Below are 12,191 nucleotides of genomic sequence, written 5' to 3' on the forward strand. Positions count from 1 at the left end.
GAATCATAGCATTATTCACTTTCCTCATTGGATAATGCCCTTGACGTCGGCGGCGCCTAGAATCGTGCCCCTGAGACAAGTTCAAAGACGAGTCTGGACAAGTTGAGACATGCCTGGGGCCAGCGCATTGATTCCAGACAAGAGCTTCGGCTGCGCACTAGAAAGCCCTCTAAGTATATATATGGTGGAGGGCGCAAACAGTAGCAGTTCGTCAGTACAACGGTGAAGTTCAACCTAATGCAGTAACGCGAAGTTCGTCCGGAGTAATGCAACAGCAGTAGTTGAACCTAGCGTGTAGCAGAGTCAAGTTCGACCTAACTTAACGTGAAGTAAAGAGTCGTCATTTAGTGTGAATCGTATTACAGCAGTTCGTTCGGTGTGCAGCATTAACAAGCAGTTCGTTCGTTTAGTAACTAGCGTGAACCTTAGCAAGTGTGTGTGGACTTAAAGTAATTAGTATCCGAACACGAGGTGGGCCTAGTAGCAGAACTATTGGACATGTGCGCATTGGAACCTACCGCGGCGATATTGTAGAACCATTATTGGTTGGATTATAGTGATTGTGGAAACGTAGTACCGTGGAGAAGAGCATCGTTAATACCCTCGTCGTTTGGATTTAACTACCCTGAAGATTCAACATCGGGCTAGCTTCGTGGACGAAGCTGGCTGGCTATCATCATTGCTATCGGGCATTGGATTACAGCTATTACCTTGCTACTGAGCACTTGGATTATAAAGACCGGATCCGTATGAGAACCCCTTTTCTTCAAGTGACCAGCCTGAGTATCCGTACATTCTTCATTCCTTTGGAGCTTACAACTCTGTGGGATGATATCACCAGTCTCCAGCTGTACCCTCGTTTTGCCCCCCTATATTGCCATCCCACGCCAGGCGGCGTCTGGTCTAGTATACCTAGCCTAGGAATTATTCATTCCCACTGACTTTGCTAATCTCTGACTTTCTAATATCATTCGCCATAAAAGAGCGACCCAGTAATTATCAGTTGTATCTTCTGCATAATAATAAATACTGTAAATGATATCTCCTTGTCACCGGGCCGTCTATTTGAGTGTCTACCATAATTAACTGTACTGTTTGGCAAGTAATAATAATAATAATAATATGTAGTAGTGGTTTAATCTATCACAATCTTGAATACAGTCAGGGTTTTGTAACCCCTCAGTTACACTTGCTATACTTATTTTATACTTATCTATTTTTGTCTAGCACAGTCTCTGGAGCGTAACAGAAAGAAGCATTTTGTATAAAAGTATTCTGTACTTCTGTATGACAACTAGTGATGCCAGTAACGCGTTACTAAGTAACGCGTTATTGTAATCTGATTACTTTTCCCCGAAAATAGTAATCTAACGCGTTAATCTTTAAAAGCCAGTAATCTGATTGCAGTTACTTGTCCAAGTGGCTGTGCGTTACTATTTCGTTACTATCTCATCAAATGTCAAGTTAGACCGCGCTCTCAAGATACGACACTGGGTGCTGAAATCCCATTAAGTATTATATAAAAGAAGCAGTGAAGCCAGACCAGCACTCTCAGGTTCAAAATTTAATGGCAGCCTGAAACAAACATGTTTCGGAAATATGTATTCCTTCTTCAGTGTTATAGCTTGCAATGGACTTGCCGTCAAGATAATGGTTATATACACACACGTGGTTAATTACACACAGGTGGTTAATGATTTGGCAGGAAATGACATCACAGCGCAGGTGTGCCTGAGTCTATTGGTCCTCAATGACAAAAGAAAAAGACCTATCAAAATAGAGTCCGTTAGTAAATACAAATTATACAAATATACCATGTATAAAAGACATATAAAAAGACATAAAAAACACAAAAGCAAAAGCAAAAATTGCATTACATTACCATACCAGAAACTTGCTATGTAACATGCCCATAGTTTATAGGGCTAATTTAGCCCCTATACTTTTTTCTTTTTTCTTTTAAGCATCAAAGGATAAACATACCTCTTGGAGGAAACAACCACTTGGATTAAACCATATAGATAAAAGGTACTTAAAGGAAACAGGTTAAAACGTTCTCTTCATTCATTCCTCTAGGTTCTATGCAATCAAACAGGTGGATATAATAACATTCCCGTTGTAACAGTAACTTATGTCTGTCTCCCCCTCTCGCGGGCCTGTGGACTAACTCAAGTCCCATATATCTGAGATCGTTAACGGTATGTTTACACCTGGAAAAGTGTCTAGCTACTGACGACTTTATATCTGAATTTCTCACTGAACACTTATGTTCACTGATTCTTGTTTTAAAGGCTCTGGTTGTCTTCCCCACATAAGAAAAATCACACGGGCATTTTAGTAGATACACCAGATTGGCTGAATTACACGTGATACGCCCTTTAACAGGTATTTTTTTGTTCGTTTTCGGGTGCGTGTAAAATTTCTCTTTGATCATGCCTTGACACTGTACACAGGCTTGACATGGAAAATTTCCATCAGGGATATTAGACAAAAAATGTGTAGGTTTCCTTACGGGCAAGTCGGTTTTAACTAATAGGTTGGATAAATTCGCTTGTCTTTTATAAAAGTAATTAGGCGAATGTTGAAACGCTGTCCCTATTATTGGATCCGACTGTAGAATATGCCAATATTTATTGACAATGCTCCGTATGCCTTTCGTAATGGGGCTAAAAGTGGACACGAAAGATACTTTGTCTGTGTTTTCTTTTTTCTTTTTGGGGATAAACAACGAGGCCCTATCAATCAGCTTGGTTTTATTCAGGGCTTTACGTGTCAAATCGACACTATAGCCTCTGTCATGAAAACTGCTTCTTAGAACTTCTGCTTGTGCAGTAAATCTATCTTCAGTGTCGCAAATTCTCCTATAACGGAGTATTTGGCTGAAAGGTAGACTATTTTTCAAGGCAGGAGTGTGGTAACTGGAATAATGTAAGAATGAGTTACGGTCTGTCTCCTTTTTGTAGACCTCTGTATGTAAAGAAATACCATCCGGGGCTTTCTTGATCAAAACATCTAGGAAAGGTAAAGTATGTATATCAGACTTTAATGTAAACTTTATAGTTTCTCTGCAGGTGTTCAAGTACTCAAGGAAGGCATCAAGATCAGACGATGTACCAGACCAAATAAAGAACATATCATCGATATATCTCATATAGGATTTGACGAATTTCTCAAACGGGTTATTATTAAAAATGTGGTCAGACTCATACTTGGACATGTACAGATTGGCTAGGTTCACAGCGGCTGGGGAGCCCATGCTGAGGCCTCTGTTCTGCAAGTAGTATTTATCTTGGAATCTAAAATAATTCCGAGTTAGTACTAGGTCGGCTAGATTAACTAGCGCTTCTGTGGAGGGGAGTAATTCCTCTCTCGAGTTTAGATAAAAACTCAGTGCGTCCAGCGCGTCAGCATGTGGAATGCTGGGGTATAAACTGACTACGTCTATGGTAACTAATAAGTCCAAGGGACTAATATTACAGGTCGAAAGTTTGTTCAAAAATGTAGTAGTGTCTTTCAAATAACCACGCTGAGAAGAGGCCAAATCCTTAATATGAGAGTGATAAACATTGATTCTAACATTGATTCTAATATAGTAAACATTTCTGACGCACATTTGAGCGACCCACATCACAATATCCTCTCTAAAGGTTTATCGTTTGTCCCGGCTCGGAAAGCGGACTCCTTTACCACCAAAGTTGAGTTATTTAAGTTTTTTAGAAACATTAAGTTAAGAGCATTTTATGCCAGAGGTTTGGATAAGAGAACTCAATATGTTACTAATGAAAATGTGCCTATATGTGATGATGTTGATGAAAGGCCAGAAACAGAGCCGGATACCATTTGCTCCAAAAGAAAGGTATTTAAACCACGCAGCGTGTTTACCCCTCATCTCAACCCACCCTCAGTGGAGACATTCTGCAGATTGGTACAACTTGATGTCCTTAAATTATGTGAAACCAGTCACAAAGCCCACCTTTACCCTAATTTATTAGAATCAGAGTCAGCAGCTCTCAAGGATCTTATTAAGAACGATGATTTAATTTTTAGGAAAGCCGATAAAGGCTCCGGAATCGTGCTCCAAAATAAGAGTTTGTATGTATCCGAGATCAATAGACAATTGAACGATATTGAGGTTTATACCCTTTTAAATACAGACCCAGTATTTAAATTTTCCGCGGAAATTAAGACTACCCTTAAAAGCCTTAGATTGGCAGAGGTGATTACAGAAAATGAATTTAAGTTTATGTTCGTAGAGTACCCAGTTACGCCTATTATTTACACTTTACCGAAGATCCATAAGGATCTGGTTAACCCTCCTGGTCGACCGATCGTCTCTGGTATAGGTTCCGCTACAGAAAAAATCTCGCAATTTGTTGACTCTCATATTAAGGATTTGGCCTCTTCTCAGCGTGGTTATTTGAAAGACACTACTACATTTTTGAACAAACTTTCGACCTGTAATATTAGTCCCTTGGACTTATTAGTTACCATAGACGTAGTCAGTTTATACCCCAGCATTCCACATGCTGACGCGCTGGACGCACTGAGTTTTTATCTAAACTCGAGAGAGGAATTACTCCCCTCCACAGAAGCGCTAGTTAATCTAGCCGACCTAGTACTAACTCGGAATTATTTTAGATTCCAAGATAAATACTACTTGCAGAACAGAGGCCTCAGCATGGGCTCCCCAGCCGCTGTGAACCTAGCCAATCTGTACATGTCCAAGTATGAGTCTGACCACATTTTTAATAATAACCCGTTTGAGAAATTCGTCAAATCCTATATGAGATATATCGATGATATGTTCTTTATTTGGTCTGGTACATCGTCTGATCTTGATGCCTTCCTTGAGTACTTGAACACCTGCAGAGAAACTATAAAGTTTACATTAAAGTCTGATATACATACTTTACCTTTCCTAGATGTTTTGATCAAGAAAGCCCCGGATGGTATTTCTTTACATACAGAGGTCTACAAAAAGGAGACAGACCGTAACTCATTCTTACATTATTCCAGTTACCACACTCCTGCCTTGAAAAATAGTCTACCTTTCAGCCAAATACTCCGTTATAGGAGAATTTGCGACACTGAAGATAGATTTACTGCACAAGCAGAAGTTCTAAGAAGCAGTTTTCATGACAGAGGCTATAGTGTCGATTTGACACGTAAAGCCCTGAATAAAACCAAGCTGATTGATAGGGCCTCGTTGTTTATCCCCAAAAAGAAAAAAGAAAACACAGACAAAGTATCTTTCGTGTCCACTTTTAGCCCCATTACGAAAGGCATACGGAGCATTGTCAATAAATATTGGCATATTCTACAGTCGGATCCAATAATAGGGACAGCGTTTCAACATTCGCCTAATTACTTTTATAAAAGACAAGCGAATTTATCCAACCTATTAGTTAAAACCGACTTGCCCGTAAGGAAACCTACACATTTTTTGTCTAATATCCCTGATGGAAATTTTCCATGTCAAGCCTGTGTACAGTGTCAAGGCATGATCAAAGAGAAATTTTACACGCACCCGAAAACGAACAAAAAAATACCTGTTAAAGGGCGTATCACGTGTAATTCAGCCAATCTGGTGTATCTACTAAAATGCCCGTGTGATTTTTCTTATGTGGGGAAGACAACCAGAGCCTTTAAAACAAGAATCAGTGAACATAAGTGTTCAGTGAGAAATTCAGATATAAAGTCGTCAGTAGCTAGACACTTTTCCAGGTGTAAACATACCGTTAACGATCTCAGATATATGGGACTTGAGTTAGTCCACAGGCCCGCGAGAGGGGGAGACAGACATAAGTTACTGTTACAACGGGAATGTTATTATATCCACCTGTTTGATTGCATAGAACCTAGAGGAATGAATGAAGAGAACGTTTTAACCTGTTTCCTTTAAGTACCTTTTATCTATATGGTTTAATCCAAGTGGTTGTTTCCTCCAAGAGGTATGTTTATCCTTTGATGCTTAAAAGAAAAAAGAAAAAAGTATAGGGGCTAAATTAGCCCTATAAACTATGGGCATGTTACATAGCAAGTTTCTGGTATGGTAATGTAATGCAATTTTTGCTTTTGCTTTTGTGTTTTTTATGTCTTTTTATATGTCTTTTATACATGGTATATTTGTATAATTTGTATTTACTAACGGACTCTATTTTGATAGGTCTTTTTCTTTTGTCATTGAGGACCAATAGACTCAGGCACACCTGCGCTGTGATGTCATTTCCTGCCAAATCATTAACCACCTGTGTGTAATTAACCACGTGTGTGTATATAACCATTATCTTGACGGCAAGTCCATTGCAAGCTATAACACTGAAGAAGGAATACATATTTCCGAAACATGTTTGTTTCAGGCTGCCATTAAATTTTGAACCTGAGAGTGCTGGTCTGGCTTCACTGCTTCTTTTATATGTTACTATCTCATCATAAATTCATAATGCAGGCGGAATGCAGTATTTTATTTTGTTTTCGACAGTCAAAAATACATTTTGAGCTGTTTTTCTTATTTGGGAGTGACGTCGTGTGGCAGTGAAAGGGTTACACAAGAATGTGTCCCGCGGCGTGACTGGACCCTCTGTCTGTGAGTGACTCTGCTTTGGTCCAATCACATTCCCCATCCACAGTCTGCGAATCAGAGGCAGAGTAGGGCGGGTCTTCACAGCACGTCATGTGACTTATGCGCCAATCGTGTGACAGCAGGGCTCCGTCATTAGAATTCCACCCCAAAACGCTTGTCTAAACGCAAAATTAAAAGTGATTGCGGTTTCTGTTCAGACTTCCATCCCAAAACGCTCGTCTAAACGTAGCCTCAATCACTACTTCACGTTTGTGTCAGCTAAGCCGGGTGAAAAAAACATTCATATGCGGAGGAAACAAAATACTGTCTACCGCTAAAAACAGCACATCCAATTGCATTGAAATCATCTGGAATCACAACACTAGCCGACGCTTCGACTAGGTACAGGAGGACTCGGATGTCCAACAGCAAAAGAGAGAGATTGTTTCTTTCCCTTTTGATTAATGTATATTTGATGGTGGCAGAGCAAAAGCTCTTATTTGCCAGATTTACAGTTAATTTACATGTTAAAGAGAGACTGATTGTATGTTTATAGAGAGACATTTATAAAAACAATTTAATAGTTACAGTTGATATAATTGAATAGTTCAGCCTGCATTTGTTAGATGTGATTAGGGCTGCACGATTAATCGTTTTTTAATCGAAATCGCGATTTGGAATGATGCAATTATCAAATCGCCAAGCCTGCAATTTTTTATTTTTTTATTATTTTCTTTTTTAACCAGGAAGTCCCATTGAGATACAAGATCTCCTTTGCAAGGTAGACCTGGCCAAGATGACAGCAATAACATTTGCAATACATCACACAGCAATAAAATGTGCGATACATCACACAAGAACATAATAAATGTGCATGTATACAATACATCACATGTAAACACAAAGCAGAATAGTCTACATGATAGTAAAAGTGTATAATACAGGGTAATACAGTAATTTTGCAGTTGGGACCCGACTACAGAAAGCAGCAACATTCTTCTTGTAATTTTTTTTTAAATACGTTATAATCGCATCGCAAATCGCAATCGCAATATCTGTCAGAATAATCGCAATTCGATTATTTCCCAAAATCGTGCAGCCCTAGATGTGATACACTGGTTTTGTAAAACCACTGGCTGGCTGCTCTAATGCTGTGAGCATCATAGACTGTTGCTTTACCATACTTGATGGTACAGAAGCTGAAGCACTAGTTTAACAATTTACGTTATGTGCAGAGAAACAAGTTAAAAACTATTTATGCACTTTCAATAAAGCGTTTAAAAAAAAACTGTTGGGGGAACGACGACGACTTCGTAACCTAGTTACTTTCAAAGTAACTAAGTTACTCTGATAATCAAGTAATCAGTAAAGTAACTTAGATTACTTTTTAAAGGAGTAATCAGTAATCAGTAATCAGATTACTTTTACAAGTAATCTGTGGCATCACTGATGACAACTAATAAAGAAACTTGAACTTGAAACTTGACCCTTTCCAAAATAATCCAGTCTTTTTTTCTGGATCGCGAGATATGACGTCTTATATGCATATGCCCAAATCGTTCGGGTTGCTCGCCTGAAACTCCAAATATTTCCAAATGTTTCTTCACAAAATCATCAAGGGGGAGGGGGGGTCGTTTTACCTCGAAACTGCGATCGTTACCAAAAGCATGTTTTAGGTTCGGTAAAAGACGACGCTGTGATCGGTACAAAAGCATGTTTTAGGTTCGGTAAAATAGACATAGAATAGACCTTACCTTAGCAGAAGGTACTCTAGCAACTTTGGGTTATTGAGAAGCGCTATATAAATTAAATGAATTATTATTATTATTAGAAAGAATAATCCCAGTGATCCCATCGCGATCGCAATTACTCGATAAAATTGGGCGATAAAATCTCAGAGTGATTGCTCTATCCTGATTCCCTCTGAGGGGGAGAAGTTCCTGCAGACACTCCCCACACTAAAGTGGTCCCACACCAAACTATCCCAGTTCAAAAGGTAAGTGATACTGCCACCTGGCGGGATTCGATCGTCATTGCAATTTTAACGTAGGCAGCGGTGCAAGGGAGATACAGGGAGGTCCGTGTGAGTGTTTAGAATGGGGATCAAAGGAAAAAGATCAAAGGGTCTAAACCCGAAAAATCTCGGGTATGGCAATCAACCGTTGGCGGCGAAACCCGAGAAATGTCGGGTATGGCGCAGAAAGAGTTAATGGGTTCGAACCGCCGCTTTTTAAAATGTATTTATATTTTTTCATTTGTTTTTAATTTATTTTACACTAAAAATATATATCAGAATGGGATATATATCAGAATATCACAGTACTAAGTTGTGTTGACAATAATTCGAAAGTCACGCGTGAACACAGACACAACAACACAAGTCTAGTCGGGATGAGGAGGGGTCACCATCATACATTATCAGGAAATTAATCAAGCATGCAAAAAAGAGAGTTGAGTGACTCACACTCACCCTTCTTATTTCATAATACAACATTTCCGAATGGACGTTTGGATTAAACCAAGTGTATGCAGTGATGCTGAACTTTTCCAGGGGAACACAAGTTACTTAACGTTACACAGGTATGTTATGCACGTTAATTAAGCTATGCACGTTTAGCTGGCTAACGTTAAGATAGCAGGAGCCGTCGGCCAACAAAGATGTTTCAACAAATAGATTCACAAAATGGATTATCATCCAAACATTATTGAAGCCTCCCGTGACCAGTAAGTAGTTACTACTACTCTTAATAACCGCAGCAATATGCACATTTTGCCTACGTTATATGCGTAAATGTGCACTATGTGCCTAAAGTCAAGACTATACAGTACTGAACCAGAAAAATTATTTAGGAGCAAATATTTTGCATGATTAAAAATTAAGGTTCGAATGTCCGATCTAAAAACCCTGGCGAAGTTCAAATCCCAAAAACAGGCTTTGGGGACAGGTCTAATGTCCACAGACACGCAGCAGCAGCGCTCCCTACCCGTTGAACGCCACAATGTACCGCAGCAGGAGGCGTCTGTCGTTGTTGGCGAACTTGCCGTAGAGAAAGAAGCGCTTTCCAGTCAGGAAGTCTAGAGGTGACAAGAACATGGGATGAAAAAGAGAGCGAGAGAGAGAGAGAGAGAATGAGATTAAATGCATTGTACAACAGCAACCATTACTGCTTCCTGAGAAAAGGGATGAGAGGGAGAGAGCAGTGGGTAAAATTTAATAAATTTAGAAAATTGCACACAATTTAACAATCTTGATGTTTGTGCGTAGCAATGGCTGAAAGAGGCGATATTCATATTCTGAAAACAATACATTTGAATGTGAATGAGACGAGGAGGGCAGAGGGATGAAATGAAAGACAAACTGACAAGATACAACAGACAGACGGACACACAGGGGAAGAGATGGGACAGACGGACCTGGCAGGTCCGGGATGGGGTGGTCTTCCTCTGCCTCCACGTCTGTGTTCTCGTCCGTCGACCCTCCGTACGGGTCCTCTTCTTTCACTCTTTTTCTTTCACTCTCTACTTTTTTGTGTCTGCTCTCGCTGGCCACCCTATTAGTGAGAGAATGAAAGATCAAATAAAAAGGCAGGCAACTTTGAAATCAGGGAAATCAGACACACATCGTTAGGCCTGCCACGATAACACATTTTGCTGGGCGATTAATTGCCCCCGAAAATATCGCGATAAGCGATATTATTGCGACCGGTTAGAGAATTTTTTTTGAGAAATTTATTTCCCAAAACTTTTATTTTGAAGCCCACCGACCGGACCGGAAGTATTGTTGTGATTATCCTAAGCAGAACCTATGAGCCGACAACTTGTCTCGTCCGGTTCTGTTTTTGAGCTAATGATAAAACAAATTGTTGGTGAACAACTAACTTTAGGTTAGTTTTAACGTTAGCTACTAACGTTAGATGCAGCTACTACAGGCAATCAACGATGAGGAGGAAGCGTCAAAGCAGTATAGAATAGCTGTGGTGCGTAAGCACTGCAGCACGACTCGAAACTACCGGAGTGTTATAATAAATTAATTCATGTTTAACTTGTCCCCGTGTCCAGTCCTTTGACTAGCCCCACCCGTTCATTGTAAACAATGATGCATGTAATTGTATTAACGTTATTCTGTGTTGTACTTGTAGCTATGCTATACGTTGTATTTTGTTTATTAGCTATTTAGCTAATGTTGTTAGCATGGAATGAGAATCAAAGCTCTATCTTTCATCTTTATTTAGCAGTCCAGTTTCTCCGGGCAGTAGCGAGTAACTACTTGGGTCTAAAAATAGCTAACGTTACACTACAAATAATGCTACTTGGTTAAAAGGAGCAACACTATTGAGAAATGTAGTTAAGCTATGTGGCGTTGCCCCACGGAGCTCCCGTGCTGTACTCTAGTAACGTCAGCGGCCCGCCTCCCAACACGGACAGTGACTGACAAGGGGCACTGGTTCCGCCTCATTAAAACAAACGCGCAAATAGCAATTAATCGCGCCCGTCAAAATCATTGCATTCATTTTAATTATCGCAGCAATTAATCGATTTATTGCTTATCGAGGCAGGCCTACACATCGTGGTAGATAGCAGATGGGAGAATGGGGAGAGTGGATGAATATGAGAAAATGTGGGAAGTTTTGAGCGATCGAGAAACTTGGAGCAGGTGATGGAGATTTCTCGCTCTCTCCTGGCTTGAATACCTGAGAAATGTGTGCATGTGTGTGGGCAGGGGGGGGTCAAATTTGTAATTGCTTATCAACATTTGCGGTGATCAAAATTAGGGATGGCACCGATCCGATACTCAGTATCGGTCCGATACTGGTCAAATTCACAGGATCGGATATCGGAAAAACAGGAAGTATTTTCCAATCCGATACATGCCGTAAAACGTGCCATCACATGAACAGTAGTAGTCCGACAACAACGTTAGCGTTAGCTAAACCTGAGTGCCACGGTCATGTCAGCTGTGTGGAGTTATTTTAAGCTCAAAGAAGAAAAAGGTGACAGAGTACAGGCCACCGTACTGGGGTCACGGACAGGTACGCAGGGCAGGCAGAGCAGACTACGTAGGAGCGGATAATGGTGGAGCTACGGAGCTAACAATAAAGACACTCACAAATACAGAGGACTCGCGTGTATACTTGTGGAATAACACGACACAGCCGAGTGTAATATCTGCACTTTAATTTCAAGCGGAGAACTAATCTTTCCATTAACACAATCTACGCCAAAAACGAGTTAAAAAAATATACCGTTAACTGGAATATGTTGTGCCTTTACACATATGTTGGATTATGTAATTGGTTTGTCATGACAAACCAATAAAAAATCGTCCACCGTTCATTGTAAACAATGATGCATGTAGTTACTGTGTGTTGTTGTAGCCACCGGTTAATTCGCGATTTTTTATTGGTTTGTCATGACAAACCAATTACATAATCCAACATATGTGTAAAGGCACAACATATTCCAGTCAACGGTATATATTTTTAATGATTCGTTACGACGAAATCAATACTTCCATTTGTATAAATTGCGTTAAGATTCCTGCCTGGCAGAGGAGTGTGTTGCGGCTCATGCGCATGGCCAATCAGAGCAACGCGGAAGGGCATGTTGGCTGCCGAAAGTATTCACGCGT

General features: G+C 40.1%; 1 protein-coding gene across 2 annotated transcripts in view; it reads right to left on the reverse strand.

Moving 5' to 3' along the window:
* LOC311245773 (DNA repair protein XRCC1-like) overlaps positions 1 to 12,191 on the reverse strand; it is a 122,285-nt gene that overhangs the window by 23,230 nt on the left and 86,864 nt on the right. For both annotated transcript variants that reach the window (XM_084335753.1, XM_084335754.1), the window contains exons 14-15: positions 9,977 to 10,113; positions 9,547 to 9,637 (exon numbers count right to left, since the gene is read on the reverse strand). In XM_084335753.1, coding sequence (XP_084191879.1) covers positions 9,547 to 9,637; positions 9,977 to 10,113 — 228 coding nt within the window. The remainder of the gene's footprint in view (positions 1 to 9,546; positions 9,638 to 9,976; positions 10,114 to 12,191) is intronic.

The sequence above is a fragment of the Notolepis coatsorum genome, assembly GCF_963971535.1.
Source record: "Notolepis coatsorum genome assembly, chromosome: 19".
NCBI classification, from domain to species: Eukaryota; Metazoa; Chordata; class Actinopteri; order Aulopiformes; family Paralepididae; genus Notolepis; species Notolepis coatsorum.